Source organism: Phasianus colchicus, chromosome 8, assembly GCF_987193195.1.
Source record: "Phasianus colchicus chromosome 8, bPhaCol1.hap1.1, whole genome shotgun sequence".
Classification (NCBI taxonomy): domain Eukaryota; kingdom Metazoa; phylum Chordata; class Aves; order Galliformes; family Phasianidae; genus Phasianus; species Phasianus colchicus.
Window position 1 is genome coordinate 28,330,067 of NC_143443.1, and position 21,947 is coordinate 28,352,013.

The 21,947-nt window shown below is 39.3% G+C and overlaps 1 protein-coding gene across 7 annotated transcripts in view; it reads right to left on the reverse strand.

Annotated features, from left to right (window-relative positions):
* Window positions 1-21,947, reverse strand: part of ABLIM1 (actin binding LIM protein 1) — a 175,255-nt gene that overhangs the window by 13,428 nt on the left and 139,880 nt on the right. For 3 of the 7 annotated variants that reach the window (XM_090145540.1, XM_090145539.1, XM_090145534.1), the window contains exons 10-18: window positions 21,132-21,287; window positions 17,995-18,030; window positions 16,580-16,709; window positions 14,288-14,407; window positions 7,195-7,299; window positions 4,856-4,903; window positions 2,500-2,646; window positions 946-1,040; window positions 728-815 (exon numbers count right to left, since the gene is read on the reverse strand). In XM_090145540.1, the coding sequence (XP_090001666.1) occupies window positions 728-815; window positions 946-1,040; window positions 2,500-2,646; window positions 4,856-4,903; window positions 7,195-7,299; window positions 14,288-14,407; window positions 16,580-16,709; window positions 17,995-18,030; window positions 21,132-21,287 (925 nt within the window). The remainder of the gene's footprint in view (window positions 1-727; window positions 816-945; window positions 1,041-2,499; window positions 2,647-4,855; window positions 4,904-7,194; window positions 7,300-14,287; window positions 14,408-16,579; window positions 16,710-17,994; window positions 18,031-21,131; window positions 21,288-21,947) is intronic. The other 4 variants (XM_090145541.1, XM_090145535.1, XM_090145537.1 and 1 more) reach the window with 3 other exon arrangements.

Consider the following 21,947-nt stretch of genomic DNA (forward strand, 5'->3'; position numbering starts at 1 on the left):
CTTCTGCTAAGCTGAAAGTAATGAGAGCAAAATAACTTTTCAGCCCTCAGATAGAGTATTGCTTTATATCTTAGGATAATACCAAGAAAAGGATCAAGAAGAATCCAAGAAGATTAGCATTGCTTGACTGGATAGGCTTCCTGTTAAGTGTCCCATGACATCCATTGTATTTCACTTTCCTGAAGTGGCACACCTGAGTTACATGTAACCATACCTTCTAAACCTTTAATAAATTTTTTTTCCACTCTTTCTACTTTAACTACTATTACATTCATATGCTCAGCTTCTGCTGGTGCACAAGCCAAGATACATGAATAGCACACACTGCTCTGTGTTCATAATTTCTTTGCTACTAGGGAGAAAAGGCTCTTTAAGTCATGTAATACTGCTACTGACAAAGGTTTTGGCCCAGGACAAGGATCAGAACAGATAGTGATGGGATAGTGATGGCTGAATTCAAACAAATCTTAGAATGTGGCAGCCTGATCTGATGTTGTAGTCATCTTATACATAACACAACACTTCCAAGAACGACAGCATTCAACTCCATGAAATGGGGGTAAAACAAGGTATTAGCCCATCCTTTTCATGGAAGAACAACAGAATACCACTTACACATATCAAACAATTTCCCAGTGGTGCCTCTTATGGAAAAACTCTGAATATGTGTCCATGTGGCATTCATTACTCACAGTTCATTATTAGCTTCATTGCCTAGACGAATTACCTGGAGAGTCGTAACGACTGGCAGAAAAGGCTGACCTCTCCTTTTCCATCTCTTCTTTCAGTATCAATTGTCCAAGACCAGAATTAAGCTACAGATAGCAATTAAAATGCATATGAATAAAATAAAACTGGCAGAGGAATTGTACATTGCTTATGTAAAGACCAGGGGCATTTTTTGGATGGTGTTTAGAAGATGTATGAAGATAAGGTTATAATAACCTTCATGAGCTGCTCCTCCTGCAGTTGCCGGCGTCTCTGTAGCTCCTCATCATCTTCCTCTCTTCCACTTGACCTGCGTCTCATGTCTGCTCCTGCTTCCATAAAACCACAGTACAGACAGCTCTGTGTATCAGTTCTTTCTCAGTCTGATTTACCGAATAAACAAATAAGTATTTTCTTGCAGATTCAAAAGACTTATTCAAAACTTGCCCTTCATAAAACTCATTCAGTTAGCCTGTCCTATGGCTATCAGGCTTCTTATGAAATGAACAAGAAGTTGAACTGCACTTGGGTTTCCAATGGAGCAACAGTATTTTCGGTGTCAGGCTTTTGCAAGACTTCAGTAAAACATAACTCCTATTTTGACAGTTGTGCTCAGACTAGCTCTGCAGCAAAACATCACACTCAAAAAAAAAAACCCAAAAACCCAAGCTGAAAAATCTGAGGGTTGAAGGTTTTTCAGTGCTTAATCCTATACAATGTCTTTATTTCTGAATAAAATATGACCATGAATACATATTTATAGTTTCCAAGATGGTTTGTTTAGTTTCTCAGGTGTAACTAAATCACCTGAGAGCCAACGTGCAAAGCAGTTTTACTTGGAAAAAAAAAAAATAACCAAACCAAAATTGTCATCCACTGCCAGGAATATGAGTCAAGAGCCAACATTTCCAGGAAAGCCTCCACCTCTGACACACGGCATAACAACGCTGTGGTTACAACAAGCACTGTCAGGAGAGTTTCAGGTATACAGATGTTATCACTACATTTTCACACAATTGCCACGGCATACACAGCTCCTTTGACCGATCATTGAGCAATCCCATCCTGTGCCACCTTCCCCTGCACGTCAAAAATCCTGTTCCCTTCACTTCCCTTCACAGAAACCTGAAGCAGGCAACGCCTTCAGCATATCTGACATGACTTCATAAACCAACCAGGCTATATAACTTATTCTGTACTGTGTTTTAAAAGGGGGGGGGGGGGAGGGAGGTCAACAAAATCAACAGAAATAACATAATATTAAATAAAAGTTTTAAAATGAACATGAGAATGACTTAAAATAAGATATTTGCAGAGCAAACGAAAAACACAGACTGTAGAAACAGTAACTCTGACAAAATGGGACTTTTTTAGTTCATTAATTGCCCTGCTGCAGTCCTTGCTTCTTGTCATGAAAACAGCCATGTGGTTGGAAGCAATGACACTTTCTGTGAATATTTACTATTAGCTTAGGACTAAAAGATCACATAGACAGTAACTGAGAGAAATCATGCATGTGTGATACAAAATACTGTTTTTAAGTCACAATACGGGAGTTTACATAAATTTTCTATGGATTAGTATTTGTGCTATTACTTCCAACATCCTTTTTCAAAAGCTCCTCTGCTCACTAACAGTTATAAAGACAGAGATGTGCAGAGGTCTCACCAGAATAACTGCACTCTCTGGCAATCACCTGGAGCAGGCACAATACTCACAACCTCTTCTGACAGCTACTTTACTGACCAGTACCTTTTAATCCACATCACTTGTAGAATTCTTTTTGCATACCTATGGCTGCAAGGGAGGGAGGACCTGGCCAGTGGTCCGTCTCAATCTTTGGTATCTCGTTGGGTGCTGGTGCATGAGCTGCTGGGAACTTGGAGGACTTGATGATATCCTCGGAGGACTTGCTCTGTGCTGCCAAAGCAGCTGCATCTAGATGGCAATCAGGGAACTTAGCCATGTAATAAGCTATATCAATATAAAGGGTTTCCATATTTTGGCAAGATTTAATGATTTACAAGAAGGACATCTTCAAATCCAAACATTTTCATGTTTTACCTTTCTAATTGCAATTGAAACAAAGTAATGCTTTTCCTCTTGCCAATAGATTGGAATCAAACCTTCTCATCCCACAAACCCACCCCCAAAATAACCCTAAATCAGCTTTGGGTTTTACTAGGGTTTCAGAGTGTTAAAATGATCAGGCAAGAGTGAGAAAATTCAGTCTAACAGTATTTGGTGGTATCTCTTAAAGACCACCAATGAAACCAGATTTATGCACTGGTTTGCCTTCCCTCTAGAGTTAAGAAAGCAAATAGCTCAGAGGGACAGCATTATTTGTAACTCTACTGATGCTGATTATTTTCTATGCTTCTGTGAAAAGCTGCAAAACAAACAAATAAAGGAACCGTATCTTTCCTGCTGCATGTACTTGATTATGAGCATGCAGTAGCAGCAAAAGGAGATGCCCATTTATTTATTAACTACTAAACTTCATTTAGATCAACTTGGCAGGGACAGCACTTCCAATGAAACGTACCTCATCAATAACACGTATCAGCAGTGGGACATTCATTTAAGATAGCAGTCAAAGCCAAAGTCCCTAAAAAGCCTGCGAGGATGTGCATTATGGCTTTCACATCTTTACATTAAAAAAGAATAAAATCCAACAGGATATAGCTTGCACTAAAAGCAGCCTTAACCATCTCCTCTCTGCAAACTGTTAGTCCAAATCACCTTTTTCTTATATGAAGCCATCATATAAGACAAAAGGATTCTGAATGCACTTTTTTCCTTTTGTTTTTAAGCAGAAAGACATCTGTTAAAGCAATGAAGCGCTTTGTAACTCATCCAACACATTCAGGGTACTTCAGGAGAATCAATATTAGAAATCATAGGGAATTTTGAGAATTTTATGATTGAGAAACTACATGTAAATATAGGTATGGAGGAAGCTGGTCAGAGTTTACAAAAGCATGACTTCAAAGAGTACTTACTTATTAGAATTGGTGATGTCAGTGGTTAAACATTCACGTGTTAATGGGAGATGAGAAGGTACATTAAAACCATAAAAAATAAACAAAAGTAATGTTAAGACTTCTAAAATAAGCATAAGATTTGAAACTTAAAAAAAGAACAAGGAAAGAAACCTGATGTAAAACTACACCGGTGTTCTTAACAATATTCACTCCTGTCTACAGAATGGACACCCTAGGCCTTCTTAACCATCTCAGCAAACTGTTCACCTAAGCTCTGTAGTACTGCTAATTTGCTGTTTACCCCAAATAAGTTTCAATGGATAAAGAGTCTGCAAAGGGATGAAAGGTCTTTAAGTGGAAGTCACTTCTCTTTCACCACATTACACGCAATTTCCTAATTAAGGTTCTCTATTGACAGCTGAAGGAAATAGCAAACACTTAAAGGTTCCATGCTCTGCAGTGTTACAGGCCAGCAAAGCAGTTGGCTTCTGCCATCACTGTTATTCCAAACTTGCTAAAACAACATCTGCTCTGAAAAGATTAGAGCTGAGTTGGATACTGTTGTGCAAGTCAGAATCCAAACACTGGAACAGCAGATATGCCACACTACCTGATCTATTTCACAGGGCTTGAGAATCAAACTAGCCCTGTCAGTCACCTACATCATTTTCAATAGAAAGATTTCTGTTAGAAGCCACAGTACATTTGGAATTCCAGTCTGACAGTAACATCCCCATCATTGCTGTCACCGACATCAGTAATTGTACTTTGTCTGCTTAAAATAAACATAATCCACAAAGTTCTTGACAAAGAATGGACTGCTGTTAATCCATTTTTTCCATGATCAAAATCTGTATTCTGAAAACATAAACTGAAAGAAGTAAAATACAGGAAGGCATTACAACTCTAAAAAGGTAGCAAAAATCCCAGTTAACGCCAATTTTGCTGCTAATAGCAACGTGGCCAAGACTTTAACCATATTATTCAAATAAAACAACATGCTTTAAAACATAATCACCCAGCAGGACATGCAACAAAAGCTCTTTAAAGCTTGGATTACTAATTTTTGATGCTTTCAAAGTAAACACTGAATGCTTTTCAGTAGTCTGTGTGTATTTTAGTTGACGCTCCAGTTTCGATACAAAAAAAGAAAGATCATTTACCATGTTGCTTGTAGATTGGTGGCTTTCTGTAAATGTTGACACCTTGATCTGTGAAATGGAGAAACAGAAAAGGATTAATAGGAGAACTACTTCAGTTATTGGTAAAGGTAACACCAACACTAAAACAGCAGACAGACCAAATTAAGGATGTAGCACAAGAAAAGGCAGTGTTACACAGAATCAGATTGTCTGAAGAAAAGAAAACTAAGAACGAGTGACAAGTAGAAGACACGTGGTATGAAGTCCGTTGGAGCTGATTCTGTAACATGTGGATGCATTCAAATCATGAATAATTCATTTTAAATATTATCAGTGTGACAGTCATTGGGAAATGCAAACAAGCAAGACATTTCAGGGATGAAAATACAAGCTATTTGGGGAAAAGTGCCCCAAGTAACTTTTGTGGAAAATTGTGCTCCAGTCACAACAGCTCAATTTTCTTTCCAGCTGAATGGTTGGATTGAGGAGAATGCAGTGAGCCTACCATTCGCTTCAAAACCCAGAGAACAAAACAGCTGCTCCATACGTAGTTTAGAGCAGCCAACACCACCTTGACTTCACGAGTCAGTGTTAAGGGATATACTGTTCATCCTCGAACATAAGGACAGACTTCTTCATAATTTTTACTTAGATATATTTTAATGTAAGGATGACCACACTGCATACTATCAGTGTAAATCAGGAAAAAGTCACTTCCCAGAGCCCTAACATAAGAAATCTAAAGCATATTTAAAAGATAAAATATTTTTACAATAATGAACCAAGATGGGAGCTACATTGTTCTAAACCACCCACCCACCCAAACCAGCTCTTCAAGTATTCCACGCAGCCACAAACATGGAATTTAATTCAAAATCAGTGATACAGAGCAAAATCTAAGTCGGTCTTACTGCAAGACCACAATGAGCTACTGGAAACTAAGACATTTGAGTCAAATCCCCTTTTTGCTACTATATCACACTGCCTGAAAAAAATAAACTATTCAATCATATTAGCATGAAGGAAGAAGAAAACATTTTAAAAATACATGTTGTCTATCACACATTTCATTAATGTGCTACAGGAGACAACTTTTGGCATTAAGGAAAACATTCTAGAAATCTGTGGGGGGAAAAAAAAAAAAGTAAAACTACTTTACAGAACCTATTTACTGGACTAAATGACAGGCAAATTCCTTGCACACAAATGCACTGAGGTACTTTCTTTGTGTTAGTGATCTTCTCATGGCTACCTGAACAGCAAATAGGCACAAAGGCTAAAGGGAACCAGGCAGCAAGATTTCAGTGCATGCCTGTACCAGACAGCTTTATGGGGTACGTGCACACAGCTCCTGGGCTGCACTGCTCCAGCTGAAGAGGACAGCTCTCCCACCACACTGGGCACTGTGTATCCAGCTGGGCTCTTCACACAAGTGCACTTCAACTTACTTACGTGCAGGCTGCCAGGTCAGCTTAGGCACTTCACACAGCCTACCTTAGCCAAGCCAGGTCACCCTGACCGAAAGCGAACATCCACAGTTTATCTGCCAGCTCTGAGGGCAAGAGGAAGAGCAGCAGCCTCTGGCAGTTCAAGGGGATACCAGACTGATGGGGAGCTGATGAATAACTGGACATAAGGCTTTCAGCTAGCACTAATGTAATCAGATGATGTGTGTTAGCAACTCTAGGGACAGGACACCCTCATCCTATCAAATCACAAAAGACGTGCTCTCACTTCAGAAGAGAACCCGCTTTATAGAGAGGGTATCCTCATGCATGCTAATTCTTGCAGGTCTGTGTGCCTCTGCAAGGTCAGCAAGCCACTGCATGAAAGAGGTGAAGAAACATCCTCATTTGGTTAAAAAAAAAACATCAACAGAAACCAAAAACAACAACAAAAAAAAAACAACACAAAAAGAAGGGAATATTAAAGTAGAAATGTTTGGTTCAAGACTCAAACTAGTCCCATCAGTGACTACATGTGTAATGGCCCACTGGTCAACTCTTCTGCATGCTACTGTGAATCACAACCAATTCCTCCAAAGTTAGCAGAGTTATGCTCGTGCAACTGGGAGAAAAATCAAGCCCTACATAGCTTGTATACAGTGTGGGCCATTAGCAGACCCTGAAAAACATGGCATTCTAACAGCAAAACACCTGAGCAACACAAGTAAAAATCACCATCAGCCCCCATTTCTGAAGGCACCACTCCTCCCACAAAGCTCAGGAGCAGGCAGTCCCAAACCCTGCGTGTGCACCCCATGGCAGACAGCGTGAAACGATGGAGACAAGACAGAAGGTACAAAGGCTACATTCTACACTGTGACAGGACACCGAGACACACACAGTGCCAGCTCCTACCTGGAACATGGAAATGTTTAGGGGCCTGAGCGTAAGTTGGAGTGAGAGGGCGGCTGTCTGGCCGATAGGGGACAGGGGAGTTCCGACCGCTGGACGGCTCATTGCCTCCAATGAAAGAATGGAGAAAACAAAATGAGAAGAGGGAGAGCAATTAAAGAAAAAAACAAATTAAAAAAGCAAGCCCAATCAAACCCAAACAAAATCGGTGGGATCAAAACCTCGAGGGAGAAAAGGAAGTTTAAACAAAAGATACAAACACAAACAATAACAAAATCTGGTAGCCCTGGTGACTTTTTTTTCCCCCTCATTTTCCTGCAGAGACAAAGACCTGTGTTCAGGCTGGAGTTGAGGTTTTAGCAGCTCGCACTCATTCTGATGGCATGCAGGCAGGAGCTGTGTGCTGGCAGCTGGTGATTAGGTGGGCAATAGAAGATGGGAAAGAAGAATGGAAGGTTACTTGGCAATGACTCATTACAGAAATTGACATTGGAGTTAAAAGTCGCAGGCACAGAGCACAGTAGTTGATATGCAAACTCAAAACAAAACCAACTCCAAGCAGGGAGAAGCATACGCTGGCAGCTACTTATTCCCTAAACCAAAGCACACAAAAGCTAGAGATGGAAAATAGCTGTTAGGCCACTTGGCCTGTATCAAAAGGCATAACTGCTCCTTACACATTCTTTCATTGGGTTAAGCCCTCTGATGGGAAGTTTATGATACGAAAAATAATGTGTAAAGCAATGCAATCCATCTGGTGGCTGCGCTCAGATCACAGGTGCCACCCCCAGCCTATCAATGCCACACTTGGCTCCAGTGACAATGCTTCATGACTGCTGACTTAGCAAATATGAATCTAATGTTTAAAAATGTAATTTCCATTTGTGTGATTGTTCTTACTAAGATTATTTCTTTGCCTTCTAACAATCCACGCCAATTCAATAGTCCTGAAAGCTCCCATGACTGTCAGGGTGAGAGGGTGCTGTGTGGCAGAAATATGCAGCTTGACTTAACAGCTGGATTTCCAAGCACATGACTCTGTGTGCACCATAAAAGAATGCTGTTGCCTTTTATTTTGTGCCATTCTTCACTGTAGTGCAAACCCACAAAAGCAAAACCTTCCCACTTGAGTGCTTCAGTTTGTATGGGTGCAGCTGACCACAAAGGCATAAGACATGGGAGCAAAAAACCCCTTCAGTTTTTCAGGTACACACTGAAAAACCCAGCAAACCAAAATAGCTGACAGGTCCACGAGGGCTGTAAAACACAACAGAAAAAAAACCCTGCAGGCCTACTTTCAGCTCTATGTTTCCTATGTTTCATTAGAGGACCGAAAATTTCAGATTCCACAAACTTCTTTTTTATATATTGTAGGAAGGAAGGAAAACAGAAGTTTTCTTTAAACTGTTCCTCTTTTACCTGAGTGGTCATCTGCCAATCTTAAAAGTAACCGGAAAGGGGTGGAAAAAAATGTTCTTAACACACCTCACTGAGAGAGATGTGTCAGCATACAAGACAATTTATCTGTACATGTGTGTTTTAAAAATGACATGCATGTACAGTTCGTGGGGCTTAGCTGTATAAGATTTGTTCAGAAGAATCCATCTGCAACGTTCTGTGTTTACCAGTCTGATGTTTTACCTCTGAACGACTTGTTGCATGGGACAACTCCCAGACAAGATTTTCTTTCAGCCACGTGAGTGGGCAGCAACTTTCCTATTTTGGGTGCAGTGGTGATGAGCTCCTTGCTAGACCATACTAAGTGCTAGGATTTACCTAGTCTGAAAAGTAGCATGACTGATTACTTCAGATAATACTGCCACATCTCAGTCTCTTCTCCTTTACTTGGCAATTCCAATACTGAGTTCTACTTGTCCCAGTCTCTGAAATACTATACTGGTAAAGGCCGAGCTTGCCTAGTCTCATTTAATTGTCTTCTGTTTCTATTTCGAAATTACAAGGTACTTTTTGGCAAAATAATTGTTTCATAGGGAAAAAGACACTAGCACTGAGATGGTCACAAAACAAAGTTAATTCCAAAATGCCATTTTGCCTTTTTGTTTCCATCAGCAGTATATTCAATGAAAGAGATGAATCAAAAAGAATTTATTGAACTGTGGACTGTGACATAAACACATTTTATCTGCTGGGAAGTGGTAGTCAAGATGATCTGTATACAAATACTTTAAGAGTGTGGGAATGTTCCATTTACAGTTCTTCTATTACTAACACTAGAAGTACCGGAAAGAAACCCTTCTTATACTCCTCTCTTTATCTAAACCAGACACAGCTAAGTATGCTCACACCCATAAATGCATGCTGGCTAATCTCACATGTGGTACATGGAAAATCTCTTCAGAGAGAGCTGGTACTGTACAGTGCATGCAATACAAAGCACACAATTAGTGTGGTATCATCCTGCACATGTTGCTTTACAGACATCTCTGTTGCCTTGTATTTCCTGGGATTCCTGTGCAGCCTGTCTCTTTCTAATGATTCCTACTAGTACTGACAATTGACTCTTCTCTATACTAGGACTGTAGTCTCATTAACCACAACCGCTGCAGGAGGGAATGGTGCATCTGTTTAGATTCTCATTAGATCATCTCTGATGAGTCCACTCTCATAACAAGACTTAAGTGCTCCAGATGCAGCAATAAAATTCACTCACAATTTATGAAAGCAGTTCGTGCTTAGGAACCTGCTTCTGCATGTAACCATGAACATAATTATTTCAGTTTGCTTGTTATTCATAAAAATCATTACCAGTAAAACACAGCATTTTCTTCCATGTCTTCTCAGAAATTAAGAAAATATCAAAATCTGAAATGTTTTGTTTCTACAAGATTTCTTTTTTTTTCTTTTTTTCTTTTTTTTTTACTAAAACAAATCTGCAAAAATGACATGGAACTACGGTAAGATTTAAGTGCATACAGATGGCCATTTTTCAGAAAATAAATTATTTTCAATTTTGTTAAGAGGAATTGCACAGACATCTATTTAGAACTGCTTTAAAGTTTCAGCTACAATGGGTCTTAGGAACAGAAAACTGCAGGAACTTCATGGCAGTGTTAGTTGGAAAACGCTATGATTTGGTATGAAAATGGCACCGTTTGAGACTACATTGATTTCTAGAAATATAACACAGCTTCAGCATTTGCTGAACTCTAGATACTCTAGATAGTCAAGCTGCCATTCATCAGCTTATCCAGATGCACAGCCCCTATTTCCCAAACAAACTGGAAAGCTGAGGAACAGCCAACCTGTTTTCCAGGTGGATTTCTTTGCTGCATCCATAAAACACTGGAAATAGTTATCACACACACACTATTTGATTTCAGAGATCTGTCTCGAGGCAGGAAACCTGTGAAAACCAAGACCCAAATTCACTATGGAGGTTGGGAGATTCCTTATGGGAAGGTCTGTGAGCAGAGAAACACAGAAACAGCCCTCCACTCCCTCATCAATTCAGAGCTCCTTCTACACAGAAATCTCATGGGGCCTTTGCAATATTCTCGAATGCCTCTGAAAAATTCTAAGCATGTAAGACAGAATCCTGGGTCTCAATGAGAGTTTTGTCTCTGAATTCAGTAGGCTCGGGGTTTCTTTCATTCACGGACTTGTTTTGATTCTTTCATAGCAAAGACAGTACTTTATTGAGAGAAGTCCAAATTCAATGGAGAATCCAAATGAGTTTAAATGAAGTCTGGGCTGATAAATATTACACTCCCTTCCAGCCTGCTCAACATGTATGTTAAAATCAACAAACTCTCACTAAGACTAAGGGGCACTTTTAGCCCCTTCACTCCTCAAAGTTCTTCAAATATGGCATTGCCTGCAGGGCCAGAGCATTACACTGCCTTAAACATTATGCTATGTGTAAATACACAAATTGGTCTAAATGTCAACTAAATTGACATTTTGTACCTGTAGGTACAAAATAATATAGGTGTAATGTGACAAATACACCTTTATGATCATTATGCTGTTTGAAATCATGCCGTTTTACTACAGCAGTTTTGGCATCATTCATTGCCTCCAAATCCTAAATAAATAAATGAATAAATAAATCCCACAAAGCAAACAAACAAAAAAATGCCTAGAGCTTCATTAAATACTTCTTACAAATTTACACCAATTTTACCTTCTGCTCAAAGTAAAAAGTGGCTTTGAGAAAGGCCGACTGCGTGCAAAAAAGATCATATGGCATTTCTTCATGAAATCATCGTAAACCTATCACATGTAATTAACTCCTGACAGTGCAACAGTTCTCATCTCAGATGTGTTCAAAAGGTCTAATTCCCTAATAGACAAAAATGCCACACTCAATGGTAAAATGAGGCAGTGCTTTAAACTTTGAAAATTGGCATCTACAATATCCAAGGCAAATCCCTCTGAGAGGACAGAGTTGCATCAGGTGCAGCCAGTACCAGACCAATCTTTATTTTCTGCTACACAGATATAAAAAAAAAAGGGGTACTTGGACATATGGTTTATAAGGGTTGCAAATGAAGAACCAGATTAATCCCATCAGTGGATAACCAAATAGCTGTTTGTGAACACAAAGCAGTGCATGTTCACGTGCAACTGGGCTCCACTCAACACTAGATAAATTTAAAAAATAAATAAAAAGACCCCCAACAAAATCTTCTAATTCTATATGGGGCAGGCTGTATTATCTCTTCCATGTACACCTACATGTTGTGACAGGACAGAGGTTTATTTAACAAAAATATCATCTCTCCCTGGAACCTCATCTTTAAGTACATGTACACTGTGAGTACATATATGCATATCATACATACATGTGGTTTTTCAGAGTATATTTTCCATTATAATCCTTTCACAAGACAAGCCAGAACTTGCCCTGAACTAAGGAACACAACAAACATTGTTTCATCTAATATTTGGGGTTTATGAGCACTTCAATGAACACTTATCTTAAGTGCTGGAAAAATTAAGAAAGTCTTCAGGCCTTTTGACTTTTTATATCTTTCAGCATTTTTTAGCAATGGGAATACAAAGACCTTTCAAGAGTTACTTATCTTCACCTTACACAAGTGAGAGAAATGGCAATTGTTATCTAACTTCAGTGGATTTTGTTGTATCTTTAATACATATGTGAACACCCTGTTACCACCAATCCCTATTACACAAGTATGTAGATACTGAACAAATCACTACCAAATCCCCATCTGACAGCACCAATAAATTAACAGCCATAACTCTTGCACTATGAGATTGCAGTCATTTGATGGTCCTTCTCCAAAGCTTCTGCAGCACTCCTTGTTATCACCCATTCTGGAGGGAGTGCGCACATACCAGTTCCCTTTAAATCCCATGCAAGTACCTAATACCCACATTAATCTATGAACCAAACCAAAGTGCCCCAGGTCACTTTCATAAAGCGCTTCTTTTTCTCAGCCAACAATTAAGAGATTACTCTCCCAACTGAGACATGTGAATTACAAGAGGTGACTACCTGCTGCTTGCCCCACAGGCAACACAACACATCCTCAGCTGCTGTGCACTGACATAGTGATGTGAACCTCAGCTTTCGGGAGTTCTTCTTAGTTATCACACATGAATCCTGGACAGTTCTAAGACCTGAATGTAAAACTTTGAAACACAAAGAATTCTTACAATGTTCATGACCATGGCTATCACTCACCACGTCTATCTCCTAAGAACCATACCCACTCCTTTGTCTACAGCACTTGTAATTCCAATTGGCCTTTTAAACCAGCCAGCAAGAGATACAAGCCTAATCTCCATGTATGTATTTGAAATATGAAAACAATAGGCATGGATTTTCGATAGTTCTGATTTATCTGTTCAAGAATAGATCTTTTCCTGTTCTCAACAGAAAAAGAATGAAAATGCCATTTGAAAGAATGTGGGTATTAATTTGGATCGTCAGCAAAGAAATGTTGGAATTGCAAGGGTTATGGATTAACTGCATGCTGAAATGAGCTGTGTATCTATTTTTAAGGGTCCCAATTTCTAAAGTTCAAAGTGAGGTTTATTTTTCTGTAGTGAAATAAAAGGGAAGTTGAAAGTGTATATTAATAAAAATCATCTAAGAAAATGCAAAACTAAAATTAGTAATGGTGATCTGATTGTTTGAAGAGAGACAACATTGAGATCTATTAGCATTTCGTGAAAGTGCATGGAACAACCTCCTTGCAACTATCTTAGATTAAATTCAATTTCTGATTATCTGCATTAATCAAAGGTGCCAGAATAGAATCCATGCTCAACATACTCAATTGCCTCATTTTGAGCTTTTCCAAGTGATATAAGCTATGACTGCCTCCCCCAGCAGGAGGAACAGCACAGCCAGAGCGCTCCAATGGAAGTAAAACCATATTCACAGAAAGCAAGAAGTAAAGCTAAAAGCTTACTGAGCTGGATGAGCTTTTTGAAAGGACAAAAAGAAAAACTCCCATCCACCAAATCAAATTCTGTAAAAGAACAGATTAAAAAGCAAGAAGCGACCAGATCCTCAGATAGTGTAAATCCCTGCAAATCCACTGCCTTCAGCAGAGTTTGCTGATTCTCACTAGTTGAGGAGAGGCCTAGAGATTTTAGTTTTATTTTGTTGGGCACTTGGGCACAAAATTAAGAATGATTAGTTTCCTCATTGCTACTGATCTTTATGTAATATGATTTTTCTTCATATTTTTTGATCACCTGGATTTCATATAGGTAGTATCTGTAGAGCATTTTTAAACGCGTGTTTTAAGAGCATGGAAATAATAGTTAATTTGATATGCTAGCTGCTGTAGAGATTGCATATACCAATTAAAAAGAGGCTAAATTAGGATCTAAACAGAAGACGATAATGCTTCCCTCTGTATTGCTAATTGGGAATTTGCTTGAAGACTCTTCAGCTAGGGCCCTTAGAAATGACATACATCCTCCATGAAAGGACATTATGTCTATTCTAACAATTCTAAGTGTAACGGCACATTTCGAGGCATGCTCAGCTATCCAGCCAACAATAACCTTACGGAGATGCACCTTACTAGCTTTGACAGAATGCTAATAAATCTCCAGCCTGGAGGGTACTCCCTGGAGAGGCCTGGCTCCTTACCTTTGACATGGGGGATGAAGTGGTGTCGGAAGGGGGAGTTGGGGCGGGAGTCATGGTGAGCGGAGCTGAGACTGCTAGTGCGCAGGTATGACAACCGCTGCACACCAGTAGAGAGCAGCTCTGCAGCAGCAGGGAATCGGGGGGCAGAACAAAATGAAAACAAAGAAAAACAATAAGAGAAAGGCAGGGAAGGAGGCTTCAAAGGAAGAAAAGAAAAGGCATTACACAATTAGGATTCTGAAAAGGAGGAAGGAAAAAAAAAAAAAAAGGTTAAAAGACGTACCGAAGGGTTCATAAATCTTAGACAAAATTACAGCAAGTAGTTGAAAAGATGCTCAGATTTGAACTGCATTGCTGATTCAGCATACTATTTACTAGCTTAATGAGCTTATGATCTATGTCTTGTTACCAGAAAGTAGCCTGCTACCATCATGCAAACATCACAAACATTGATGCTCAGTTAGTTAAGAAAGCAACTGTTTTGCAAAATGCCTAACCATAAGAACCATCAGTCAAGAGGCATGCAAGCTGCCTTCTATTGTTTTAAAACATTCCAAAAATGCTGCCAACGTCAGATATGGCGTCAGGGTACGAAAAGGCTGCAAACTTTTTCAGAACTTGAAGCATTCCAGTTTTGAAGAACCTGATGCTGACAACGTCAACACAGTGCTTCACTTCTCTCTCAAGGGCAGCTGGAAGCCCAGAGTTCTCTGAGGCCACTGAGCTTATTCAGAGAGAAATTACTCTTGCAAATAACAAGAGGTACCATTAGGAGAAACAAACACACATGCTATTACTCAACATGAATAACACTGTAGGAAAACTATAAATTAATATTAATAATTACCCCAAAGCAGGGTTGCAAAGATCAAAACAACCAATCCTACGGATGTTGTCTGTATCGTAGGAGAAATAGAAGCAGGTGACCTGCAGATGAGATCACCTGAGCAGAGATCAGCTTGAACAAAAATATTCTCAGAACATCCCTCAGACTGAAATTATGAAGATTTTACACTTGGACCCTTTCGAGGAAGTCCCTTGATTGAACAGATAGTGAAATTCAATCACAGTAAAGTCTGGAATGAGGTCTGGATTCGTTAACTGTCTCTGATACAACAGAGATGGAAAAATCCCCTTGGAATTGCCAGAATGAAGAGAAAGAAGTTTGCAGCTTTTTCACGCTTTATAAATGTCTTTCAGTTTTAGCTGTAATGTCATTTTAAAACACAATCATGTTGTCAGCACAAAGTATCAGACACAATTTGCTTCTGTCCCACCTCCCCTGAGTGCTTTAAATAAGGCATTCACTGACAGACACAATTAGCTGCTTTCAGCCCACCCCCACTAGGAAATGGCTGCTGCTCTCATGTTCCACAGTGGTGGCTCTATAATAAATCTTTAATTTTAAAAGTGCAGCTCCTATTATGTATGGGCTTTTGGCAGGCCAAGTGTTCATCTGCAATCATCAAGGAAGATGGAACTGCATGACTGCATCACTTAATTTAAAAACAGGTCACAAAGATTTAATTTGTTAGCATTAAAAGTAAATTAGTCTTGAAAAGTACTCAATGAATTGCATTTAGAGATACACTTTTCTGCAGTTCGGGTGCAGATGAACATTTCAGTCTCATGTATTGCTTTCATTTACACAATCAGAAATCTGAATGCACTTGGAAACTGACTGACCTCAATGTTTACTATATTATACACAGAACTTGCACATCACTGCTAAATCACTAAGAATGTTAGTATTTTCAAATGTGCTTTGCAATTGTCTATGATTTTAAATGAGAAATCTGTCGTGCCCACTATGAGTCTACGTTTAGAAAAATGAGAAGTTATTTGGAATATCTGTGTTTTTTGCTGTTCAGTCTGACATTTCACGGTTGCACCAAGCTTCAACTGAATAATTTTTTAGAAAGGAAGAATCCTATATTAGTGGCTGCTGTACAGTCAAGCTGTAACTTCTGTTTCCAAAATATGTTGCTTTTCCCAAATTCCAGAATGAAGTTTGTGATTTGTTGCTGTAAATAGTTGCTCGTTTTCACAAACTTACATACATTTGAAAAATAATCAGAAACAAAAGGAGAAGATCAGTACTCATGTAAGACACTCATCAACCTAGGGCAGAATACTGCACCCATCAAGAACAAAAAAACAGGTAGAAAAGGAGATATTAAAATACGCAACAACTTTTCAATCAGCTGCTAAGAGAAATAAGTGCTTCTCTGTGCCACTAAGCGACACAATAAACACTACTTTTACAAATACTTCTAATGCAGTTGCCCTTACCAGGTCTGTGGAAATGCTGAGGGGAACGTGACATGGTGGGCGTGTAGCTATGGCGACTGTACACTGGAGAATTAATAGAGCCCTGACTAGTAGACCTGTGAATCATGCGCTCCCGAACATCTTGATAACCCTGCAGAATAGAAGCAATTAAAATGGAATTCATTACAAAATATAAATGCACATTACGCGTTCTTTTAAGCAGAGCTCAACTTTCATGGATCTGAAAACATCCACAGAAGGTACTGAAAAAATATATCCCTTAAGCTTTCAACCCATTTCATTATTACTGTTATCTGACTACCTACTCCAAAGACTCTGATCCATTTTTACAGCCAGTGTCTGAGGTCAGCCTTGGAAGGTTCCAACTTTACCTGCCACTCAGGGTAATTTCTATTACACTTTCTGTAATCCCAGATTCCCCACGTTCCTATAGCTCCATAAGGGAAGTTGCATTCAGAGCATCCTTGTCCTGCAGCACATGGCACAAGATACATGAGCTAGTCATCAACCAGATCAGCTGGAAACCAGCAAGAACTGAATATCTGCAGCTGCAGAGCTATCCATGGCTTCATTTACCATTTGTCTCAACTAGCTACAACAAGGGTCTGCAGTATCCAAATTAGATCTGCCCCATGCCCTCCCCTCTGAAAACAAGACCCCTTCTTTTACGGTGAAGCCTAACTTTCTCAGTTTCCTGGAAGACAATACAAAACAAACCCAAGCCAAACAAAATGAGAATGCACACACAAAGCAAACCAAAGCAGGACGAAAGAGATGGGAGCAATTTGAATGCATGAAGAATTACAACAAATTTTAAAGCCTTTTTTTTCTTTTTTTTAACATGTAGCAATCACTGTGACTTTTATATTGCAAACAAGTAACACTTCCTCATCCCAAAATGATAACACTTATGCAATGATATCTATACATCTATAGTATTCTGACACATGACTGCACTGATATATAATATTACTGTAATGCTTAAAAAAATTCCAAGGTCAAAACAGAACAAAACCAAAGCAAACCAAACCATAGCTATGTTTTCTTCAAGGTAAAACTACAACTGTCTTAGTAGCAGACATATTATTTAAATGCTTAGAGCATTGCTTTAAGTAATGTAAGTCATCCATCTGAGACCCTGTGGGTGTCACCAGAAGGATGTGTGTTTAAGAAGTGACCTCTGCTGGACAAATGGCTCTGTGTTACAGACAACAACTGGGGAGGGGCATTTTTCATTTTTGTATAATCTGTCGGTGAGGACTTAATGTTCTCTTTTTAAGTGATCAACATTTCTATATGCCTCCTTACCCCCCGCCCCCCAAAAAAGACAGATCAGGCCAGTAACAAAATCAATGCCAGCATTCACTGAAGTGAGCAATCCTAGTCATGGTAAGATGAGGTTTCACCACACTTACTTCTGCAGAAGGGGTAGGTGATAATGTCCGTGGAGACTGCAAAGACATAAGAAAGTAAGGTTACAGAATCATCATTGCATGCCTTGGGCTAGAAAATGGCAACCCAAACACTGCTGCAGATAGAAGGATACTATACAGCAGTACAAAACGGCACTGTAGGCATTACTGCTGCAACTTGCTTTGTCCACATTGCTCAGGAACTGGTCCATAAATCACTGAAGCGCTTAAAGTTTCTGGGAGAATCTTTATAAGCGTGATTAATTCAGTCAGATATCATGCAATGACATCTCTCAGCCATCTAATGATTGCGGTAATTAAAACATAGCTGCAGAGATCAAAATCAGAAAGGGTTATTAATTTAATAAGCATGCCTGTTATGAAGAACTCTTTAAAGTGGAAATCAAAAGTAAACAATCTTAACTCAAAGCTTTGCATGGCATCAGAAATACAGAACAACTTCCAAGATGATTTTTCCTCCAGTACACACAGTCTGGCAAAAATCTGCTTTTCCTCAAGGCTTTACTTTTCATCCCCAATGCAAAGCAATACATAGATGCCATCATAGCTTTGATATGATCTCTCTCTAAATTAGCTTTCTGCTCACCCATAGTTATGCACAGAGAACCAGCAGGAATTACAAGCGTGTATACTGAAGGAATTATGCAAAAGCCAGAGGTCAGAAACATGCACAATACTTACTAACAGCTTCTATTACAGATAGGGAAACCGAGGCAAGACATATCTTTAGGAACCCACTTAAGGTCATGCATTGGTTGGTGGTACAAACAACTACAAAGGCTATGTACAATTACCAGCTATGTATCATCTATCATAAGACAATTAGAAGCTGGAAGACCAGCACTGAAAATATTTATTTTTACGCACTACATTTAATTGCCATACTAAACCTGGCAAGAGATTATGCTTTCAGATAAGACCACAATTATTATAGAAAAAGATTTTTAGCTAAAATATCCAGCTCCCACTAGATGGTGCTATGTGAAAACGTTTCTCACCACAGGCCTCCAGAAAAACGAGACAGGTAGTTAATTGAACCTGAAAGACTATCAGTGAGAAACTTTTCAATGCATTTCCCTTTCATTGCAATGAAGAAGAAAGTGCTTTCTCACTTTTTGTATCTGAAGTACACAGTTTTCTTGTAGCTCAGTCCCTGCATTTAAAACTATGTTTGTCTGCACCACTGGGTAACTTCAATAGCTCTTAGGCACACAAATCTTTCTTAACTGGCTTGGGTGTGTTTTTTTTTTTTTGTTTTTTTTTTTTTCAGTCGTGGTGAAAGGCATTTCTAGAACAAAATTTTAAGCTCAGGCTCACAGTTTCTTTAACCCCATCACGTATACACACTTTCCCAACAGACTGCAGGCTAACTCACTCAAAGTCTGTAAATCCTAGCCATGACTAGCCATGTCACCTCCTTTGCTTCTTAAAGATGATGGTGACTGATGTATGATATACCAAGATTAAAGCATCACTCATTTACGACAACACAGACACAGGGATCACTCCACCCTGATGGGCTTCTGCTTTCATTAGGGGAAGGGAAGGGAGGACAAAGAGGTACAAAGAGGCGAGGTGAATTGCCCAAGGTCACAGCAGTCACTGGTAGCATCAGGCAGAGAGCCCAGCTCTCCTGAAAGGAAGATGAGAACCCTTTTGTTTCTGGAAATTTCTGTAGTCACCAGAAATTAATAAGATTTAATGCTGGTGATAACACAGCGTAAGAAAACACCAAAGGCTTTTGCTCTTCCCCAGAATTAGCATAATGGCAATTTCCAATATATGGCTTTATCAGTGAGCAGCATCCCCTCAAGGATTAACAGATAGTTCCTCTGGGTGAGATCAGTTCCTCCTCCGTGAGTAACAAGAGACTGGTGTTTGTAGCTGGTTCTGTGGAATGGCTGAGACCTGTTGGAACCGGGCAGAGATCACCAGTGCATCTCAGTGGATATGAATCAGTCGTCAGCTGGACCTACTGCCAATCTGAATTGGAGGGAGAAATTCTGTAATTTGATCTCTTAATCTCTTATTTCATTCCTGAGCTGAACTCTCTGCTGAATTTCCTCATATTTATTTATAACTCATGTTACAATATTAGCCCTGTGAAATATTAAAGAACAAAGTACAAAACCTGCTGTAAATCTGACCTGCTGGTGGGTAGAATATGTTGCTAAGAGAGAATATTATCAGTCAATTCAAACACTGTCTGAATGATCTACTGTACTTTCTTTTTCCTCAGCTTATCTTCATGCTCAATTCACCAAGACTGTAATGTGAATCCATTTCTATGCCCACTTAGATTTGCATTCCGGAAGTCAGATTTACAGCTACCTGGTGCCACTTGACAAAACCTACTTCATGAGCTGCACTGGAACCACCTAAACAGTAACTGCAGCTATAAAAGTTCACCTGAGAAAACTGGGGAACCCTACAGCCTGAAAGCTGCCTTTAAATACAAGTTTAAGTAAATAAATTAGATGGCTACTTCTCTTGTCGAATTCTTTACTAAATGTCAGCAGTTTAAAATGTGAGGCACCTATTTCCACACTGCAACTCGCCTGCTGTTTCCAGCTGGAAGAGCACTTAATCTCAATTTACTTCAGGTTCTGCCTTGTATGTATGGCAGTGTGCTCCAGAAATTTATTTCCATTCAATCCAAGAGAAAGTGTCTTGCTGTTTTGAATCCTTTTACTGCCACAGAACATCATGGTAATTCCTCCTATTCTGTTGCGAGCACTTGTGCTCTACAGCAACGTGCCTGCTACATGGCACAATGCTAGGCTGGCTTTTGCCTCGTGTTCTGGACCCAAAGACCAGAACACTCTTTCAAATTATGAGGACACACAGACAGCCTGCAACCTGTTCTCCATTCCTCTGCCAGCAGCTGGTGTTAATGCAGACAAGAAGCAGACCTGTGTGTTTAACTATGCAGTTTCCCCACATAAAGCATCATCATGACTGTTCCCAGTTAATCCAGATCAAACAGACAAAAAGCACTTTGAACAGCAGCAGCAACAATACTAAAGAGTGTTAATTAGAAATTATTTCAGAAGAGGATAGAAGCGTAGCAGGCTTTGAGTAGAGCTTATAGCAGAATGGGTTGCTTGTCAGTTCATTACCTCTCCAAGACTCTGTCTCTCCTGTCTGTCCTCGTAGGCGGAAGTGTAGAATGGCTCATAAGTAATTAGGTCTGGACGTTCAATGTCATAAATGGCCTTGACTTTGGGAATGGCTGCTAAATCCTTGTAATCAAGGATCTCATTGTCTACTTTTGCCTGAAGGTCAAAGACAGAACATAAATTAACTTACACAAATGCACTGGCAATTTCTATTTTACACAATTTATGATTCTGTGTATTTGTTATCACACTGTTGCTATGGAAAACCCTTTTTGGCACTCCAAACACAAAGTGACTGCTTCTTGTTCTTCTCCAAGTGGGCCTCCTCTCCAAGAACACACAGTGTTTTCTGAGTTTAGGAAAGAAAGAACACTGCATATACAGATGTAACACAAAAGTTCCCTATCAACTGCACTGAGCTGGAAACTTCAGCTCTATAAATGACTCATTTTGTGTCCTAAGGCAAGTCATTTCACCTCTGTTCTTATTTTTCCATCTGTAATATGTGTGATATTATCAACTAAGTCTGCAGATCACAGAGATTATGAGAGGATTCCATGCAGGAGATCACAGACAGAATGTCAACCTCTAACTTCGCACACAAGAGGAAATACAACTTATTACAAGGAAATAACAAGGCAAGCAGGACTGGTCAGGGCTAGGCATCAAAATCCCTCCCAGCTGAAATTATTATATTGCATTCACCACTCAATCTATATGCAAGATTCTAAGTAAAGTGTATGTTAATTAATAATAGGATAATATATAATACTAACATTGACTATTCTTTCATTAGAGCTGCAAAGAACTTTCAAC